The sequence below is a fragment of the Propithecus coquereli genome, unplaced genomic scaffold (assembly GCF_000956105.1).
Source record: "Propithecus coquereli isolate 6110/MARCELLA unplaced genomic scaffold, Pcoq_1.0 Scaffold16, whole genome shotgun sequence".
Lineage (NCBI taxonomy): Eukaryota > Metazoa > Chordata > Mammalia > Primates > Indriidae > Propithecus > Propithecus coquereli.
The window spans coordinates 9,522,774-9,545,368 of record NW_012140524.1 but is presented as its reverse complement, the minus strand read 5'-3'; the positions used below and the strand labels follow the sequence as shown (position 1 = coordinate 9,545,368).

The 22,595-nt window shown below is 35.3% G+C and overlaps 1 protein-coding gene across 5 annotated transcripts in view; it reads right to left on the bottom strand.

Annotated features, from left to right (window-relative positions):
- The window catches only part of SOX5 (SRY (sex determining region Y)-box 5), an 894,001-nt gene that overhangs the window by 322,640 nt on the left and 548,766 nt on the right, over window positions 1–22,595 (bottom strand). For all 5 annotated transcript variants that reach the window (XM_012641046.1, XM_012641047.1, XM_012641045.1 and 2 more), the window contains one exon: window positions 2,310–2,396. In XM_012641046.1, the coding sequence (XP_012496500.1) occupies window positions 2,310–2,396 (87 nt within the window). The remainder of the gene's footprint in view (window positions 1–2,309; window positions 2,397–22,595) is intronic.

Below are 22,595 nucleotides of genomic sequence, written 5' to 3'. Positions count from 1 at the left end.
ACACACACACACACACACACACACACACACACACACACACACTCACTCATTCACACATTTCCGGAACTAATTAAAATTTAAATGAAAACTGACCACTGTAAATGGAGGAGAAAAGTTTCAATCCACAATAAGATCCTGTAAATACTCTAAACATCCTAACATACTCAAAGGTGCTCTTCAAAGTCATTATCTTGAATTATTATTAATAAATCATCTAATAATGCAATAAATCAATATTTTCAGATTTTAAAAAAAGCTCGGACTTATCCTTCTCTCCCCAACAAAAAACACTGTTTGAGTACCAAAGCTCACACCTTTACTTGCCTCATAAAAAGTAGCTGCCCAAACAACTAAACCATTGTTCCTGTCTAACTTCTGAAGTGGCATGAAAACTACATTCCTGGGCACTACATAATCTTCGTGCCTGACCCCCCAAGAACCTTTAAGTCAAATTCATTTACACCCAGAGGGCAATACACTATTGTATACTCTCCACTTTCTAGCCACCTATGAACAATGGATAGTAATTGCAACTGTCATGGGCAGTCAGAAGGAAAAGTAACCCAGCGCTATTTTTCCAGTTTACTGCCAAACCTGAGCTGAGCACCTAATAACCATGTCCCGAACAGAAGAAAGACCTTCAGTTGCTTTTAAAATGCATCAGAAAACAGCTTTTTGAACAGAACCAGAGGACAATAACCAAACTTGTGCTCTGAATGTGAAGCTTGAAAAACTCGAAATTAAAGACAGAAACTTCTTTTGCGATTGTACTGTAGCTTCCTAAACTAACCCCTCAGGCAAGCCTGAAAGGACAGCTGAGCTTTCCTCTAAGCTTGTTATCACTGCTGTTGCTGCTTTTAGGTTTGACTTGTGAAGGAAAACAAGGGAGGGGAAAAAATATTTGCCTTCCAATGGAATGAGATCACAGGCTTGGAAAAGGCAGCCTTTTCTGCTCTACTCTCAGTTATTACCTAGGTGAGTGGTAAAGAACCTTGGAGAATACATCCTATGCCTCAGGTGCAAATGGGTTAAAATCCATCAAAATAATATAAAGCACCTACTGTCTCTGAAAATGAAACTTCTCAGTTCTCCTTAAACTTTGTCTTTAAGCTCTTTAAGGCACATTAATTATTCCTCTGATTCCATTATAGATTTTCCTCACCAAATTTGTTGATTAGCACTCATTCAATCTCTGGTCACCCATTCAGAATTAATCATAGCCTAAATATATGTAATTTCAAATTATTTGCATGAAAAATGAAATAGTCCGTCAAACATTTTCTGGAAGTTTCTGAGTATCCAGATGTTAATGTTATGTAGGCCTAACATTTGATAAGATTGATACTTTGCCTTTCTCCAGGACACAATGATGGAGTAGAGACAAGAGAGTCAGCTGCCTCTCTGACTGGGAGAACTCTTGCACAGACATGCACGTGCAAAAGAGTTACTTATACTCATATTTATACATGTATATTAATATAAATCTGGTGATGTTTAAATACGTATTCAGCCCCTACCAAAAGTATACACAATAATATATATTAATAACTAAATATTTTAATATTGATGACAAAGTATCTTGAGTTTCTCAAACTTAATCCCACCTTAGAACTCAGACTCAGAATCCTAAGTGTCTTATTGGCCACACATAGAAAACCATAGATTTGGGTTTTCTGAAAACCCACCATGTTTTGAGAAAACACATTTTTAATTAAAAGGATCATTTGCTTATATTTTTATATGAGGAAATTAAATCTTTTCCCCTTGTTATTAGTAGCAGTTTATTCAGGTATGAATATTCAGTATCTTCTGTACTTTATACAGAATTTTTCTTAGTTGGATGTAATAGCTGATTCAAACAAAGAGAAAACATTGCCCTTACTGGTACAAAACAACCTTTTTTATGCCTTCTTCATTCATCATTTCTGGTTTTAAATGTAGATTATATACCTGCATATTTCCAATATGGAGAATATATAAAATCATCTTATAAAGATGTAATTTGTAACTTTGCTATAGGTTCATTCCTACTTATGAAATAAATTATTTAAATTAAATGAAAGATGAAAATCAAAGCCTGTTAAAGACATAGTGGGGTTATTCTGTTAAAAATAATAAACCATTTATCCGATAAGGCACAAAGAGAGAAAATAAAAACCCTGGTACATATGGAAAGAAGAAATACCAAACATAGAGACTGCTTGAAGCAGGATGGGTTGGGAGCAGAAGTACATTATCACCATTAATATTCCTAAATACCAACTTCATTTTGGTACAATTTGGATCAAAAATAACCACATATACATTACCTTTTATTTCGCCAAAGTTCCCTGATCCCATTGCAAGAAGCTTGTCTTTCCAGTCCTTTGAGAGTAGCTTTTCGATACTGGGGGTTTCTAAGCAAAGAAAAAAAAATGTAAGCAAAACAATATGACTATCTTTACAATGGAGCTCATTATTAAAAGTCTCTCGGCTAAAAATAAGGCCATCTCTATTCCAGCCCCAGTTCATAATGGCTTCATCCAAAAACTGATAACAGGGGCAGAAAAAAAGAATGTGTTTTGTCACCTACTATTTCAAAATCATTAGCTTTTTCCTCTTGCAGAACAAAGCTATACTAATTCTTTATGACAATGGGTACATTGCAGGGGTGAGGGGAAACTTGCCCTTTCCCCTAAAAGTTCACTGAAAGATCAATTCACAATTAAGGCAGATTAATAAGAGAAAGGTTTATTTACCATACACATGGGGAGAATCACAAAGCGATTAACCAATATCCCACTGGGATCCAGGTATTTTTATAGTGGGGTTGGGAAATAAGGAATACAGGTAATTCTGTTTAGAGGTGACAAATGGTGCTAGGAAGGACAAATGGATGGGGGAAACACATTGACTTGTAAATGATTCTCACTGCAAATTAAATTAACCTGAGAGACAGGCATTATATTTAAATGATTTGGGCCAGGTCTGGTTGCATTCTTGATCTCTTGTTGTTGTTGTTTTGTTTTGTTTTCTGGCAATATACTGAAACAGCAGGGAGAGGAAGGGAAGAGTCAATTGCCCCTTTGATCTTTTGATCAGGTCAGGCTGGTTTATGCAGATAGAGTGAAAGCCCCTCGCAATGCCTTTTTATCTGGAAGGGCCTCAATGCAAAATACCAAGGAGTCATATTTTGGGGTGAAATATCCTAAGCTCCTTTAATATAAACCTGCAGTTCATTGTTTTTCAATTTGGTGAACAAATTCTTGCTATAATGGATGCTTGTCAATTTCAGGGTGTTAGTCTGCAGTCAAAAAATAATTATGTTGATAAAATGCAGAGTAAAAAAAAAAAGCAAAGAATTAGCTCTTAAATCTGCTACATGTAATTATATCCCTCTGTGTGTTTACAATTACATCCACTTTATAATATGTGTTTAACATCGTGTGGTGGTAAGCACACTGTGGCAAGATTTGCCAGTATTTCGAACACTGAAAAAAAAAAAGTTGGTATAAAAGAAGCTTTAAAAAGATTTCAAAATCTACAGAAGTGAGTAATGCCTGCAATGGAAACCTATCATTTGCTTATTTCAGATTTGTATCATACTCTTTTAAAATGCCCTGTATTGGACAGGGCACACACATTTTAGAGAATAAGGTTATGGTTTAGTCTGGTATTTGTTTCTATATATCACATGGGTTTGGACTTTTCCTTCTGTGTTGAATTTTAATGTATAAGTAAATATAAATGCTAATAAAAACTTCCAAACATTAAACTCAGTTTCAAACAATATAACTGTATATTCTTGTCAGCATTTAGATGGGTACACAATTACAATGGCTTTCAATCCCTTGATTAGCATTGCATTCAGTTAAAAAATGGAATGTACTAAAAGATAAGTGTCCCAGTATGCTCCATCTAAATAACAATACGCACACTTACTCTCTGGATCTAAGACATACACTGCCATTCTCTACATTAGTGTTTATGTGTATTTGTGTTCAGGCATTTGCTTACCCCCCACCGGGCACATAACAGGGAGTACATGTTAACTTATTAAAGGGAGTGTCTGGCCTAGAGACCATAAGATTATTAGAAACTGGTTAATTTTCCCCACAGTAAAATACATTTTAAGGAGTCTTCATCATCATCTTTAGCTAATGCTATTTACTTTTTACAGTGCCCCATCTTATAGCCATCAGCTATCAGAGTCACAGAGCCTCTGGTGGAGTTTTCAATAAAGCGGTGGTGCAATTTTCCTTGAAAAAAATGTGACAACATGGAAGACTTCTTTCTCAAATGTCAAAAACTTGTGGACAATAAAATGGTGAAAAGCTCTGAATGATTACTCCCTTTACATAGTCTATAGGTATGGTGCAAATACATATACATATACCACAATTATTATGTGCAAAATCACCTATGGAATGTGTGGAATGCAGTTTTTCCTTTTTAACAGTTTAATAGTTTTCTCATTTAAGGAAAAAAAGATTCTGAAGAATTTACTTCTACTTTTTCTTAAAATATCCCTATTTCTCTATCATATTGTTTCAAAAATAGAAATGGCAATTCTATAGGTAATAAAACACAGTAAATATATTCATACTGTAATCAATATTTCTATTCATTGAGGTTTCAAAAGTAACTTTAAAATACTTCTGCAAAGATTTCTAATGTTTCTACATTCCCAGTAAATACTTTGTGAGTGAAATTATTTCTTCAACCTTATCAGAGTAGGTCAAACAAACACTACTGTTTCTTTTTTCCAGCACTCTACAAAAATTCTTGAGTAGCATGTAAACAGGGCACAGCCAATATGGTATTTGCAATAGAGTACTGTCAGTCATTAAAAGCTAACAAACCTTTGCAAAGCAGGAATGCAGCAATAGAAATCCATTGTGCACTAACAATAGGCCCCTGAACCTCCAGGCACCAAAAGCAGACCATTTTACTTTTAAGGCTATTGTCTGCAAAGTCCATGACAAAGCTTGTCCCCTGCAGCTAGACAAAATATTCACTGTAGTGTGCTCATAAAGAAACAGAAGTCTTCTGTCTAAGTTTCAGAGTTAAAGAAACAGCAGCCAGATTTCTGAAACCTGCAGAACATTCCTGGCCTCTTTATTAACTAGCATAAAGATATAAGGCTCACATACTGAGCCAGTTTTTTCAAGTACCTGACTTTTAGCATACACTATAGAAAAATGAATAACTTCTTTAAGACCAAATTATTTGAAAAATATAAAATCAGAAACATATCTAACTCAAGGTTGTCATCTCTGTGGATGAAAAAAGACACTAATACTTAAAATGTGGATGAGGTATATACTTTAAATTTAGATTCAAATACATTTATTGAGCAGCCTACGTGCCAGGAACTATGCTATATGTTTTTACCTGTATTCTCTTATTTAATCATAGCAACTAACTGAAGACTTGGATTGTGTTGTTGCATTTATGTTGCAGGTTAAAAGAACAAAAACAAAAACAAAAAACAAAGAAGCACAAAGGAAAAAAAGGACTGGTCTGAGATTCCATAAAATGTAATGGGCAGAATTGAGGTCTTGAACTAAGTGAGTTTTTCTGCTACACATTCTTGACTCTCTTATAGACAACAAAATGATAATAACTATTATTTTATGCACTAAGTTCTCAGCAGCATACCATGTCCTTACATGTGGTATCTCAAATTTCTCAAAATAATCTTCTAAATTAAATATTAGTGTGTCAGTTTTAGCATTTATTAATAAGAAACCAAAGCTTACGGAAATATCATGACTTGCCCAATATGTAGCTAAATTGAAATTATTGTGAAACAACCCTTTATAAAATTAATAAGGGGCTACAAGGTGGCAACTGTGGTAGGAGAAATATATATAACCAGCCATTGTTCCCTAGCATGCTGTCCTATAATTGCTTACTACTCAGGAGTCATACGGCTGATGGTCATAAAGATTCTTAGCTTTCTTCATTGCTCCCATAGATTACATCACCCTTGTGAAACCCAAGGATAGTTTCTGAGAGATCTTCCAGGTCCTGCATTCTGGTACATAGCTGACCCACCCATATCAGCAGCCTATACCAAGGAACTGACTCAATCTTGCCAAACCCACCCAGGAACTGACTCAGTACAAGAAGACAATTTCTACACTCCTACGATTCCACCCCGAACCCAACCAATCAGCAAACCCAATTGCCTAGTCCCTTGTCCACCAAACTATCTTTAAAAGCCCTTTCTGCCAAATTCCAGGGGAGATGGATTTGAGAACTTCCTCCTCTCTCCTTGCATGGCGCCTGTGATATTAAACTCTTTCTCGGTTATAATGCCTGCTGTCTCAGTGTATTGGCTTCCTCTTGAGCAGCAGGCAATGAACCTGGTAAGGCTATAACACTGGATCCTGAAGTTTTTGCTCTTTCCAGCACACACTGCTGTGGTTAGAATGGGTCTCTCAAAAAGTATGTGTTGCAAATTTAATCTTCAATGCAATAGTGTTGGGAGGAGGGGCCCAACAGGAGATATTTAGGTCAAGTGGGTTCCACCCTCATGAATGGATTAATGCTGATTATAAAAAGGCTTCAGACTGCAAGTTCAAGTTCTCCCATGAACTTGCTGCCTTGCCCTTCTGCCTTCTACCACGGTAGAAGGCCATGGCAGTGAAGGCCCTCGCCAGCTAGCAACTTAATTAATATTGGACTTGCCAGCCTACAGAACTGTGAGAAATAAGTTTATTTTCTTTATAAATTATCCAGTCTATGGTATTCTGTCATAACACCACAAAATGTACTAAGACAGAAAATTGGTACTGAGAAGTGGGGCTGCTGTAATAACAAATAGCTGAAAATGTGGATGTGGCTTTGGAACTAGGTAATGGGTAGAGCCTGGAAGGATCTGGAGGAGCAAGCTAGCAAAAGCCTAGATTTTCTTGAAGAGAGAACATTAAGGGCAATTCTGGTGAGGGCTCAGAAGGAAATGAGGAACAAGGTATTGGACACTGGAGTAAGGGCCATCCTTGTCACCAGGTGGCAAAGAACTTGGCTGAATTATGTCCATGCTCAAGGGATTTCTGGAAGGTAGAACGGTGTAAGTAAGAGTAAGACGTGAGCATAGAGAAATTACCTAAAGACTGAAATTATAATTAAAAGGGAAACAGAATGAAAAGATTTGAGAAATTTGCAGCCTCGCTGTATAAAGAGTAAAAAGGAGTGTTTAGGAGATCAAACCAAGGGTGTGGCCAAAGCAACCCTTTGCTAAACAGGTTAGTATGGATATAAGAGAGCCAGGTGCTATACATCAAGCTCTGGAAGGCTTTTCAGAGATCTTTGACCTGTGACCTCCCATCACAGGCCCAGAGCAGGGACTTGAGGGCAAGGTTTTCAAAGATGACCAAGGGACCTCAGCATTTGGCACCCGGGGCCCCAGGACTTGGCTCCCTGCATTCCAGCACAGTGCTCCTCTGCTGCCCCAGCAGTGGCTCAAGCAGGCCCAGGCATGGCTCAACCCACTGCCTCCGAAAGGTACAAGCTGTAAACCTTGGCAGTGTCCATGTGGTGCTGACTGCAGAAGCACAGGAGTGTACAAGCTGAGGGGCCATGGCGGCTGGCCTCCACCTAGATTTCAAACGATGTACTGAATAGCCTGGAGGCCCAGGCAGAAACTTGTTGCAGGCAAAGAGCCACCACAGACAAACCCCCATTAAGTGGAATGCCCTAGCGGAACTGCTACAGAGACCCCAGAACTGTAGACCTGCCAGCATGAAACTCCAGCCTGGGAGAGGTGCGGGCATGAGATGCCAAATTGTGAGACCTGTGGCATGTCCTGTACCCAGCAAAACTATAGGGGTGGGCTGCCAGAAGCTTTGGGGGCCCAGTCCCCATCCCAGTGTACTCAGGATTCAGAGTAAGGAGTCAAAGAAGGTTATTCTCCAGCTTTAAAGATATATTCTCCAGCTAAAAGACTTAAAGTTTTTTCTGTTGGGTTTTGTACTTACTTGGCACCAGTTACGCCTTTCTTCTTGCCTAGTTCTCCCTTTTGGAATGGAAATGCCTATCCTACACCTGACCCAACAATTTTATTTTGTAATTCGATAAATTATTTTGATTTCACAGGCTCATAGATGAAGAGAAACTTGCCTCAGGATGAACTGTGCCTTGAGTCTCACCTATCACTGATCTAGACGAGACTCTGGACTTCGGATTTTTGAGTTGTTACTCAAACAACTTAAGACTTTTAAGGCTATTGGAATGAAATGAATGTATTTTGCATGTAGGAAGGACATGAATTTTGGGCACCCAGGAAGGAATGCTGTGGTTTGAATGGGTCTTCTAAAAAGCAAGTGTTGGAAACTTAATCCCCAGTGCAACAGTGTTGGGTGGTGGGGATGAATGGGAAATATTTAGGTCATGAGGACTTCAGCCTCATGAATGGATTAATGCCAATCATAAAAAGGTTATAAGTTCAGGCTGGGCATGGTGGCTCATGCCAATAATCCTAGCACTTGGTAGGCAAAGGTGGGAGGATTGCTTGAGGCCAGGAGTTCCAGACCAGCCTGAGCAAGAGCAAGACCCCTCCTGTACACAAAAATAGAAAAATTAGCCATGCATGGTAACTCGAGTCTGTAGTCCCAGCTACTCAGGAGGCTGAGGCAGGAGGATCGCTTGAACTTAAGAGTTTGTGGCTGCAATGAGCTATGATGATGCCAGTGCACTCTAACCAAGTCATGAGAGAGAGAGACTCTGTCTAAAAAAAAAAAAAAAAAAAAAAAAAAAAACAAGTTGTAAATTCTGTCTCTGGTGCATGCACTCTCTTGTCCTGTCTTCTGCCATGGGAAAACGTAGCAACATGGCCCTCACCAGATGCTGGCACCTTGATATGAGACTTCCCAGCCTCCAGAACTGTGAGAAATAAATTTATTTTCTTTATAAATTACCCAGTCTGTGATATTCTCTTATAGCAACACAAAAAGGACTCAGACATGCACATACTCTCCTTTAATCTACAAAACACTCCTGGATAGTAGGGAAAAACTCTTCTTATTAACTCCATTGAATGGATGAAGTAAAAACTTGAAAATGTAAATTTTCTCGGGTGACATGTATATATGAGCAGCAATTTTGGGATTAAAAGGCAGAATTTTTTACAGTTCTTATTATCCTTAGAGTGTAGTCCAACTATATGACTTTGCACTCTAGAACTCTGGACAATTTAATGGTACTCTATGACCATATGGCAGAGATATACAGTAACAGGGTTTTATTTTACTTATATTGTGGAAGGAATATTGGGCTATAAGTCCAACAACCTGGGTTCTCCCCAAGATGGCGACACCGGCTAGCTTTGGTGGAGGGGGTATGGAGGGGACAGCACCATAAGCACTTCACTTCACCTACTTCACTTCTTTATCTGAATTTCTGTATAACAAAGAGCTTCGAGCAAATCAACATCTCCCATTTTACTGACTGCTACAGTTTCTATTTGTTTCCGTCGGTAGTTCCTGAGACAATGGTAAGAGATTATCTCACAATAATGAGTGAAATAAACGGACATGTAGCAGTAACTGAATTTTTCTGAAAATGATAAAAATTCCATAGAAAATTCATGATTAGGAATGTACAGACCAAATGGCAAGAGCCCAATATTTACAATGTGCCTGTTTGTTAATATATGAATATGAATAAAGTAAAATTTGAAACAATTATATAAGCGCTGCTTCACTGCTTATGGAGTAAAAGATATAGTTCTGATCTATTAAACGTTTAATTTTCTAAAATAAGATTAAAAAACACATAGAATTGTACTTTGTACTACGAATATGTTATGTTGTGTGCTTAGTTATTTGCAAACGCTCGAATTATGGAGTTTCCATTATTTTCGTGTTAAAATGTATCATGTTTTTAACTTAAATATATTTATGTTAAAACCCCTCAGATCCCCTTCCCCTGAGATTTCATTCTCCCAAAGCCTAGAGTATTATTACCTTCAAAAGAAGAACTAAGGCTCCTTATATTAAAATGAGAGTTAATAATTATTTGCATAGCATTTCAGTTTACAGAATGCTGCAAGATATAAAAATTTTGTCAGTGGCATACGTAGCTATTATATCCATTTTGCAGACAAGAAAACTAAGACTGAGAAAAATTCTTTGCTCAACATCACCTAGTCAGAAACTATTAATAGAACAGATGGGATACAAAACCAGGTTCTCTTAATTCAAGGGATCTATCTCTTGAGGGGAAAGGTAAATGCATATATTTTAAAAGAGAAAATAAAATAAATGTTAAGAAATAAGATATAAGATAAATAAGAAATGGAAGATATCCTTCATCAGTCAACACACTGATATTGAGATGAGTCTAATTGAATTATCATTGTTTCTTTCTGCCAAAGAAAGATATATTTGCCTGCTTTTCCTTCTCATCCTTGTCTCCTTTGCTCACATATGCTTCTTCACATCAATGCCTATGGCAATCCCGACCAGTGAATGGCCCCCCCAACTGTGCCAGCCATTGTTACAACAGCATCCTGCCTCTCTAGGGCCTGTTCATTCTCTACAACTCTCACTCCTTTTTCCCTTCAGTGCCAAACACTCTTAAGACTGACTCCCTCATCTGGAACAATGAGACCTAGAGACTCATGCCAACATATTGTAATTCTCCAACAAGCTGCCAGTGCCAAGAATTAAACCACATTCGCTCCAGTGCAGTAGCTTTACACACAAGCTCAGGTTTTTGCTTTGTGTTTATGTAGGTTTTTTTTTTCTTAATCTCTCTTCAGCTGCTGTGGCAGAGCTCATTGAAAAATCGAACAAGCAAAAAATATGTATGTATAATATTTGACTTTTTAAACAAAGTCCCAGGAGTTAGGTCATACCAAATCTACCACTGTTTATACTTGAATTTTGTAGCTTAAACTAAGCTGTGTTATTCTTGACATGTGATAGTGTACACATTTAGGAATGGGAGTTGTCTTTTAGAAGGAACAATAATACAGCTAGATTTCAAAATATACCAATACCTCCTTTGAAGTAAAAAAGTAAAAGCATATGTAGATTCTATGTCACAGAAGCAGAATTTTACAGCCGGAAAGATCTTTGTATTTAGATAAGCATTTCATAAAAGTAATTTATTAAAACACCTATCAGACACAAATGGAACATAATTATTTGGCTACTCAAACAAAATAAGCATTCCATTGTCATGCAAATCAAATTAACACTAAACAAATTTAGATTTCCTTTCTATAATATTTAAATCTTTTTATATACTAACAGAGTGCCAATTTTTAAGCAAGTTATGGATTATATAGCATTCTTTAAGTATCTGGCCAAGGAAATTAGTGTTGGGAGATGTCTGTGTATGGCTCAATACAATTTAGGTTAATAGCTATTTTAGACAAAACTCTTCATTTCACAGACTGAAAAATTATAAATTGGAAATGTTAAATAACTTGCTTAATATCACAACTCTAATTAAAGATAAAGGCAGAGCTTGAAGCCTAATTCCCAGTTTAGTGTTCTCTTAAATATACCATACACTACGTAAGTTCTTTTAATAAAGAGCCAAACTTTTGAAAAATGAAATTTTAGTTCCGCTTTATTCACCTCATTTAGTTTTAGTTAGTAATTATATGATAGGTGGTTCTGGTGGCTAATCTCTGTTAGAATTAGGCACTATTAACTGAATAATCTCTATTAGAATTAGGTACTGTTAAACTCAATAGTCTACTCTTGGAAGCTTTCAACTGATAGCCCCATGAAACTGAAGGATAAATGCCAGTTAGTGCACTGAACAAAATATATTTTTCTTCAAAAAGCTCATTACAGTTTAATACGTTGCTATTGAATGAATATTCAATATATGTCAATTAAATAATTTAATTATTCAATTACTGATAATAATAAAATTATTTTTGATGTGAGTATCAGCTTAAACCTGGAAATCATATATCAGTAACAGTTTAATTCATGTTGATAGTAGCTGCATATATAGACATTTTGGGTCAAACATTAAATAACAGTGTAAGTTAATAAAGACTTTTGTATGTCTGGAAATTTATTGGTACACTAAAGACTTAGAAGGCCCTGTAACAGTCTCCTTTACTGAGCACTACAATTAGTATGCCACTAGAAATGTCAAGTTCTTCTAGGAAATGAATATATCTGTACTCCCAGCTATTTGGGAGGCTGAGATTGGAGGATCACTTGAAGCCAGGAGTTCAGAGTTTGAGGCTGCAGTGTGCTATGGTCACATCTGTGAATAGCCACTGCACTCCAGCCTAGGCAATATAGGGAGACTCCATCTCTTAAAAAACAAACAAAAAGCAAAACAAAACAAAACAAAAAACCCCATATACTACAACACACAATAGAAACACATCTGAAATTCCATAGCACTAGGATTTCTATAAGCTTTATTTTTATATGTAATTATCCTGAAGTGAAATACTTTACTTTGGAAATACTTCTGGAAATACTTTACTTTTAGTATTGCCAAAATACTTGTTTGTTTCCACTTGAAAGTTAATAAGAGCTTATTAACAAGAAAAAAAAAGTCTTTTCCTGACTCAAGTTTTGAAATTTTTAATGTGTAGTGTTTGGAATATGCAATACCTAAATAATTAGTTACAGGCTTACATTCTCTTATTGCACCAGCTGAAACTATTAACATACTGCCTTAATTATGCCCAATGTTATATCACACGTTAGGTGAATATTTTTTCATCACATGGTTAAACATGCCATAATCAATATGGTATAATTGCTATATACCAATAACCCTGGGTTTACTACTCACAAGATAGCTCTATATTATCTACACAAAATCTCCATGTAAAAGATAAATATAATTTGTGAATGATAGAATAAATGATTGATTCATGCACTCTATCACTTAGAAAGTAATTGCATTTTCTGTATAGACTACAGCTCTTTGTTTTGTTCTTGTTTCAAATATTAGATCCCAGCAAAAATGACCTAAGTTACTTGAAGGCAGCATTTCAACATATAATTGCAAAAAGTTATTCCTCATATATAAAATCTCCTTTGTGTTTTACTACTAAATATAAAAAAAAATTTAATGTTATACAACCTGACTCCACTGCTTACTAGTTTTGTGACCTTTGGAAAGTACAGTAATTTAACCTCTCTATGTTTCAGTTTACTCACCTGTAAAAGAGAATAATAACAGTGCTTGTTTGCTGTAGGAATTAAATGAGATTATTTATGTAAAGCACATAAAACAATACCAGGCACAAAGTAATACCTAAAAATATTGACTAACATTAAAACTATAACTTAGTATGCAAAAACTCAAGAGAATGACTTAAAAAATCAAATAGAATATATATACATACGTTTCGTCTTGCCTGTCACTATAACTACCAAGAAATCCAAAGTTTCATCAAAGAGTAATAGTTCTATTTGTACCCATTTTAATGATAATGATCCACTATCCTTAGTTTCCTTGGTCATCTACCAGTCCATCCTAAGACTTCTTCAGGTGAATTGCGTCAACAGAGATGATAAATAAGGGACGTAGAAGTATGAAGGACAAAGGTTTCTTTTCCATTAGGTTAATGTATGAAAAGTCCCCAAACAGTACACATATACAAAATTACTCAACTAATCTTTGCCTGCTTTTTTTTGATAGTTGTCTTTCTAACTTTCCAAAGGTTCTATTAGGTTCCCAACAATATCTAAAGCTTTTAAGCCAGTGCTGATGACAAGTGAAAGGGAAAAACAAATAGCTTTGTAGTGCTCTTTTCCCAGGGTCATTCAACCAATGGTAATAGTTATTATTTTTATATATTAGCACTGTAGCCTTGTTCTCTATCATGGCTAACTCACCCAACCTCCCTGACAGCAAAAGCATTTTAACTTTTAATAAAAATGGGAGAGTGCAGCACTCTTCAGTAAAGGCTCTTTCAGTAAAGTGCACAGCTAATGAATATTGTCCATTTGGATCCGAATAATTTATGATGTCAGCAAAGTGTGGGTGGGGAGACGTGAATCAACTTCTAGCCATTAGTTACAATGAGAGGGGTGAGAGTGGAAAGTGGAGGAAGCAAAAGGGTTACTAAGGAAAGAGGGGTAGAAGAGAAAAGCCAAAGCAACTTGATAGAAAGAAAATTGGGAGGAAAGATGCTTATGATGCATCCATAATAGTCAATTTATAAAAGTTAAAATATTTCTTACAAAACATTTTCATGACTATTTTTATTGTTTAATCCATCAAATAACCAACTTTCTTAGAGACCGTTTTTAGTAACTGTTATTTTCCATATATTCCATTTGAAATAGTATTTTCTTAATTGTATATGTGTGAGGTGGAACAAGAAAGAAAAGTAGAAAAGATATACCATAAGTACTATAAACTATAAATTAAAGCATAAGGTATATGAGAATTAGAAATACTCAAAACAAACTCTTCAATTTCATAAGACAAGTTTATAAACAATATCAGTAGGCATATATATAAAGCCTATTGATACATTTAACAAAGAACTACCTAAATATGTATTTGAATTATAAACGAAGGAATTATCCTACTATAAAGGATGTATTCACAAAATCATTCATTTAATTAGATATCTAGACCATGATGAAAATGAAAATTCATGATCATATTTGTAGAATTTTGTTATTGTTGCTCAAAATTGTGAAAGTGGGTGGTGGTGGTGAAGACAGAGGAGATACAAAGAGTATAGAAATAGAAAACCACTTAACATACATTAGAATAAGAATACCAATACTTTAAATATATGACAGAATGTTTTACAACTGGAAGTGAGAATTAAAGAACATACAGCCTGATGCTAAACCACTACACATCCTGAATCTTCTCTATCACAACATATGTGAAAATAAATCATAATCTCAGCCTGCCAGATGCCTGAAAAGATATGAACAATAAAAGCTGACACGATTCATATGATAAATCAGAGATTGTCATATGTAGGTAGTTAAATAGTTGAGATGAAAAGCTAGTTATAATTCAAATTATACTTTTACGTTCTAATACACAGTATCAGATTTAAAAATTAAGAAAAATATCCTCTGATTTGCTTAAACATTTGCACACACATAGCCTTCTCAACCAAAGTAGTCCATCTGCCTTAACAAGTTGTTATATTTGGTTTCTTATAACCTTTCATAAATTTTGAATTGTGTCATTTTTAGAGTAATTTTAGGTGAGAAAATACAATACTTTAATTTGCAAAAGGGCATTTAATGTTCACAAGCTTAGACACAATCTCACCGACAATGACACCGGCAGTCATGTGTTAGCTATGATATGCTGTGACTCCCAAAAATGCAGAACAGCAAAAAAAGCAACCTGTAAGTGTTCTCTTTAAAAGGGGACAAATGAAAGAAGATAAAAAAGAAGTAAACAAACTATAAGAAAACAAAACACCCAAAATTTTTTAAAAGCCTGGGTAAATAGAAAAAGAGAAAAATGCATTGTGGTTTTTTGTTTTCCTATATCACCAAAGACTTAACATTCTTAATGATAAAGGCAGTGGGTGTAAAATTAGGCATGTACAATCTATTAACATATTCATTTAATTTCTGAATTTAATGAATGTACAAAACCAGTATTTTGTTTTTAATGGTATAATATACTATTAGAGTTATCAGACTATTTAAAAATATATAGCTCATATAAGGATACTGTCGTTTTCTTTATTTTGCACAATTCATAGACGCACGTGCACGTGTGAACAAACAGAGACACAAAAGATCTGGAGGCATCATATCCTATCCATTTATTCATTCAATTATCTACCAATCATCGGTAAAGTCCCTACCGTGGTGCTGTGACAGGCAAAAAGACATGGCCTCTGCACCTCAAGAAACTCATCATCTCCTGAGGAAAATGCGTATATTGTGCCCAGACACCAAAACCTTTCATTCAAATTGCTACACTGTCTCTGAGTTGCTCTCCTAGTGTTTCATTTAGGTAAGCAAAATTAGAGATAACAATGCCTTACTTGAATTATTATATTAACGAATAGTAAATAAACATGTGGATAGATTTTTTTTCCTAAATGCTAGTATAATAGTATTGCCATATAGTAAGAGTTCTAAAGTAACCTTCTGTTTTTCAGGCAAACCTGCTATAAAAAATTCTACTAGGCAATAATTTCTAAAACTATCGGCAATGTCTCATCTGGTCCATAATTAAGAAACTAACTGAATTACGCTGACATTACTAAGTTAGATTAAAAGATAAATACATGGATAAGAATAGTAGAGTGGATTAATTCAACAAAGAGTATGTACTACACGTTTTTTCCAGGCATGGAGGATATGATCAAGAGCACAACAGAACTGAACCCTGTCCACGTAGAGGTCATAATCATAGTGAAGCTTCCTTAAAATGCAAAATTCCAGTGCCACCAGAGAGTCGAATTCTTTTTTTTTTTTGCTGGAGACAGAGTCTTGCTCTGCCACCCGGGCTAGAGTGTGGTGGCATTGTTATAGGTCTGGGCTCAAGTGATCCTCCCACCTTGGCCTCCCAGAATGCTGGGATTACAGGCATATGCCACCATCTGGTCTAGTTTATTACGTCTTTTTTGAGTTCCAGGAATCTGAACTTTTCTAAGACCTAAAGTAATTCCTTGATGAATAAACATTGATTCAGGTTATAAAAATATAGATAAGAACATTCTATTAAATCTTCAAAATTCTGAATTAGAAACTTTTTAAAAATGACTAAGACTTAGAAGAGTAGAGTCTATTGGGCTCTTCTTAGAAAGGCAAAAGAAGTTTTTACTAACACCACACTATCATTTGAGTAATGATTACATGTTATCAACTAAAAAAAACCCCAGACGTATTCCAATACTTTGTTATTTTAAAACTCCATGAAATGCAGTATTTCAAGTGCAAGAAAAAAAGTCAAAGTAAAATGCAGTAATAAACTACTAAGCAGCCAATACTGTATATATTTCATCTATTAAATAGGGGGGAAATGAAGATGATTTACTGATGTATTGTGATCAAAAATTTTGTTTAAAAATCTTAAACAGACCTAATGTGGTTGCTCATGCTTGTAATCCCAGCACTTAGGGAGGCCAAGGTGGGAGGCCAGGAGTTCAAGACCAGCCTAGGCAACATAGTGAGAGACCCCATCTCTACCAAAAAAAAAAAAAAATCAGCCAGGTACAGTGGCCCATGTCTGTAGTCCTAGCTACTGGGAAGGCTGAGGTGGGAGGATTGCCTGAGCCCAGGAGAGTTCAGGGTTGCAGTGAGCTATGATTGCACCACTCCAGCCTGGGCAACAGAGCACGAACCTGTCTCTAAAACATAAAATGAAATAAAATAAATCAAATATATCTTAAATAAGGGATCATGAATCATTTGACCACATATTAGAAACACAGATATGTTCTTGAACATAATGTTCTACAGACACAATATAGAGGTGTAGATATGTTTATGTAAGCAGCAAATACAAAAGAGAAACCTAAGATGCCAGTCAAATGACAAGGGCTCATCTCTGAATCATTGAGAACTGAATTTGCATAGGTTCAGAGAAAAATGGTAGAATAATGTTACAAGTAATTTCATAAATCAAAGAAGAATGAATGAGATAATGTCCTCTTCATTCAGAAAATCCTCTGTGTAAACTTTTTAAGGGAATGGCAAGTCCACAAATTACTAATCCTGGAAAAGGGTGTTATGGTAGAAAATAAAATCATCTATATCTTAAATACATTAAATTAACATGGATTTCTAAGGACACCAACATTTTGACTGCTTATTCATTTTATATTCTTAAAAACATCAGTCAATAAACATCCATAGAATAAAGTTTCATATCTAATAACTGAGAGAAAAACATGATACAAAAACATTTGAAAGGATAATTAAATATGGGTGGGGAGGAAAAGGAAAGAGAAAGAGTACTGTTAAGTAGTCCTTCATTCTCCTGTGCTTAGCTTTCCGAAAGTAAACACTGAATAACTTCACTCTCAAGTATATAAAATAAATGATAAAGACACAAATTTATACATATATATTGCCTAAATCTTTCTCTTTCACACACGTATGTTTAGTAAATTAATATATGTTATAATATTTGTATATAATTTGAACTCAACCTCTCATTAGGGATGTATCTCAGGAGGTGAGTGTGGGAAGGGCTCCGAGGATGTTCACCATACTATGATGCAGATTTCATGCTTTCCTAATGATACAATGATTTAAAAGTATAAAATTTAAAAAGGTTAAAAAAAAGCTTATTTAAAACAGTCTAGGGGTTTTAGTGAAGTGCAATGAAATACCAGCAGTTAAAAATTAAGGTATAGATCAGTGTTTCATCTCAAAAGGATGGATGAATCCAGTAAAATGAAAGACCACCCAATTTTCTGACCTGGGGGTCAGACAGCAAGCTTTTACAAACTTGGCAATGGTCTTTTTTAAAACCATGAAGGTCTGTGTTCCACGTGTCAGAGACTCAAAGGTGTTTACACCTTTGGGAATTTTCTCTGAGGGATATGAAAACCCCTAGGAACAGCTGTTGCAGTTCTCACAAAAAGGTGCAGAGTATGTTTCAGCCCAATGGGGTCTCTTTTATGGAACATTCGATCTCCCACCCACACTGAACACCAGGATGAATATGAAGGTGTACCCAACGAGTTGGAAAAATTCTTGTAATTCTTGCACAAAGAAGATTCAGATAATACCCTGCTAATAATTAGGAAAAATTAGAAACATATACTTGAATTATTCTTATAAATTAAAGTGTTCCTATAATCGGAGTTGAGATCTTCTATTAAATTACAAGCATTCCAAGTAAATAATTACAAGTGTGGGAGCCACTCATTATCTAATTTACACAAGGCAAGTTTTTTTACAAGGCAAATATTTCAACTTAAGAAATTTGATAAAATAAACATGTAAGTCATTGCAATAAATTTATAATCATCAAAATTGATCTTTATTACTTGACAGCGATCAACACTGAAAGGTATATTAGCTACTTAAAATATATATTTATGAGATTAAAAATAAAATAAAGTGTTCCATTTCTAAAGAAAGAAAAGCATCATTGTTCCCTGGCAGCTACCAAAGAACAAAAGAGAAATTACTTTGTATAATGAGGAGATTAAATTCTTTATAAGAATATTTCCAAAATGTTAAATTACATTAAAGTAGATACATAATCTAACAGGTTTTCCTATTATGCAGTAGGTGTCAATTTATTTTTTAGTCCATAATTCTAGATGTAAAACTTGGGTTATTTATTTCTATTTTTTTCTTAGCAAATTGTTCAGCTTATAGCTCAGCACCCTCAGAAATTATAAAGCAACAAAGTCAAATCCCAAAACATGTGAAGAGTTTTGTGCCAAAGGAAGCTGTTTAAAAACTAAAAACCAGCACCTTTCAAAAAACACTTGATTTGTGTTTAATTGAAACTCTTGTTTTCATACATATTTCAGCCTTTCTGTTGTTGTTGTGACACATAAAGTACCCAAAAAATAATGATCAGAGAGGTTTCACAGCATGCAGGGGAAAAAAAAATAAGAGGAAAAAAAAGTTCATTCCACACTATTTGAATTACATTTAGGTAGTTCTCTATGGGGCTGCTACCAAATCCTTTAAGCCCACCAGCCTCTTACCTACATTAAATTAATGAGGCATCTCAAGCATTCATTCTTCACCAGCAGCTCTAGGCTCTCCAGTTGGACACCTACAATTTACTAAATTACAAACAGTGACCTAAGGGAGACATCTGTTTGTTATAAACAATATTGTATTATAAAATAAACCAGAAAAATATTTGAGAGATTAAGATGATAAGATATATGTTAAATTGTATTTTCTGGGGTTAATAGGGGCCAGTCTACAACTCTGTGATCCTCTCTCTTCTCTTTACCAATACAAGTTCCTATTTTCCCGTCAGGAAGTAAAGGCCTCTGAAGATCAACATTATGAAATACAATGCTTATGAACAATCCGATACTAAGAGGTCTCTATTATGCCATGATACCCACTACCTCCATACAATACTTTTATTAAACCTAAATACATTAAGCTTGATTATAATCAATTTTTTATAATACCACCTTCTTACTAATGCTCATAACACTTGGCTCCCAGGGATGTACTTATAATGAGATGGCCGGGTGTATTTTCCATTAAAGGCCTCTGTTGGAGTTTCTGTAGTACTTTTTCTCATATATTTCAAGTTAAATGCTCCCTCTATTTTTATGTTTGCCTCACAATAGCCAGTCCTTTTTCAATGATTAATTTTCTATTCAAAAACAATTTGTTTCTTTTTCCTTTGTCCTGTCATGGTTTCAGAATAACCTCTTTCCTTTTCCCTTGTCCATTACAGAAACTCCCTTCCCCCAGACCACCACCTTCTACCCTAAAATTGTTTTTAGTGACTTATAGTCAAAAATATTTAGGAGCTCCCCACTACTTCAGGCCTCAGCAGGAGACTACTACTCAATTAACAAAAACAAAACCCTGAATTATCAAGGCTATAACTGAGCCAAAAAGTACTGCAGCCATTTATATTATATGACCTCAGCAGTCTCTTGATTGAATTACAACCTTGCATTAAATCAAACACTGTGTGTGTGTGATTTCATAAATGCTGGGTGTGTAAGGTGGAATCAGGGAGGGGATGAGGGTGTCAAAAAGATTATAAAAATCTCAGAAAAAAATTCTTGTTTCAAAATGTAGCTGTTTTCTTTCTTTTTTAATATGCTCTTTACTTTGTTTTGGAACTTATACACATTTTGTGGAATTCTCTGTAACTGGTATTTCTAGGCATGTTTAAACAACAGAAATAATGGAAGCATAATTGATTGCAGCTGGGAACTGTCATCCTATCAGTAAGCAGCACCTAAATGGCAAATACTACAAGCTCGTTAAAGATTCCTTTATGAATTGGGCACTGTAAGAAGACTGGGCATTCTTTATCCCACATATTCAAATCAAAATCTTTACTGATTTATTTCTCAAACTGTACTAGACTAGAAACAGTAAGTGGTTAGTCTTGTTGGCCTCTATCCAGTTTATTTGGGCAGGGAAGGTGGGGTGCTTGTTTTATAAAGTTAAATACATAACAGGTTTACAAACACGCTATATCTTTCTGTCATAGTGGAGATATTCAGTAAAAACAGACTTCTCAGTACATGAACTTTCGTGAACGAAAAGAGGAAAAGTAAAAATATCTTACTCAGAAATCCATTTTTGTGAATTAAATTACTATAAATTTCTCCATACATACATATCATTTTCTAATCAGGGACTACCAAGGTTCAATTCTTATCTAGAAGCAGCTTTTATATCACTCTAAGTTTACACTTAACTCAAAACTTTCCCCAAAAAAGGGGCCAAAAAAAAAAAGAAAAGAAAAACTAATAACTCCACGTTAAATTACTGAGAGAAAAGCTACAGTAAGTCCCTTTTCCTATTTTCTTATATTTGTGTAGCTGTTAGACATTTTGCAAAGGAGGGGAGTACCAGCCAGCCTTTCACAACAAAAGACCTACTGTCACTGAGCCAGTCCCAGACATGGTGGAAACCAGCCCACAGGAAAAGGCCTGGCTCCAATGTTAGGCCCCGGCCGAGTACAGTCACTATATTCACTCAAATTGGCAACAGGTCTCAGTGTTCCTGGCTTTGAGCTGTGAACAAGGGTCGGGATTGAATAACCAATTATACAACCGCTGACTGAGTTTATCCAAGGTTTGCAAACTGCTATAATAGCCCAGTATTCAACCAACTGTTTTATCCTTTTCCAGATATAGTGTCATATCTCCCCTTGTGCTCCATTTACATGTCACTTTATTACATACATCCATTAAAAAGGTTAATACAGTGTCACACTCAATGCCTAAATGTTGCCTTACAGTTCTGCTTCCCTCCAGGGCATTTCATATAGACACCTTTCTCTGTCTTTCACTTTCTCTCTGCAAGTTAAACCAAGTTTCTGTCAAGACTACAAAACAGTGCATGAAAGAACAAGTAGCCAAATGTCAACAGTTTCAAAAATACTCCTTATACAAACAGGCTGTTTTAACCCACCTTGGTATACAAAAAAATGTGAAAATTCTGAAGTTTGGCAGTTCAGACTAGCACCCAAATTTGAGGTGCTCATGTAAATTCATCCAAATGTGTGCCTTCCTCCTCTGCCAAAATGGACGTCTCTCTCAAAGTTCAAGAAGACCTAAAATTTCTCCCAGCATATTTGCATGTCTGCTTTTATTCAAAGTGGTTATGATGGAAATAAAAAATAGAATTTCAAGCACTTTTCCTAAATATCTACAAGCTTGAAATTCCTGTATGAGTACCTTCCAACTCAATAAAAAGAATAAGGGAAATGGTAGAAATATCAAGTAGCTATAAAGGAGTTGGCATTTTTTTTGTTTGTTTTTATCTTTGGCCCTTTATTTTCATTCCATGCCTGGTATTAACAGGTGTTTTACATATAACTTATCTTCTCCACTGAGGCTATTTATGTTTAAAATCAATAATACACATTCCTTCTAGGAACCTAAGTGATATCCAATGGATTATATAAAAAGCACACCAACATTTAATAACAAAGCTGGCTACAAATGAGAATGATCAACATTATACAAAATCATTTATATCTTTCTG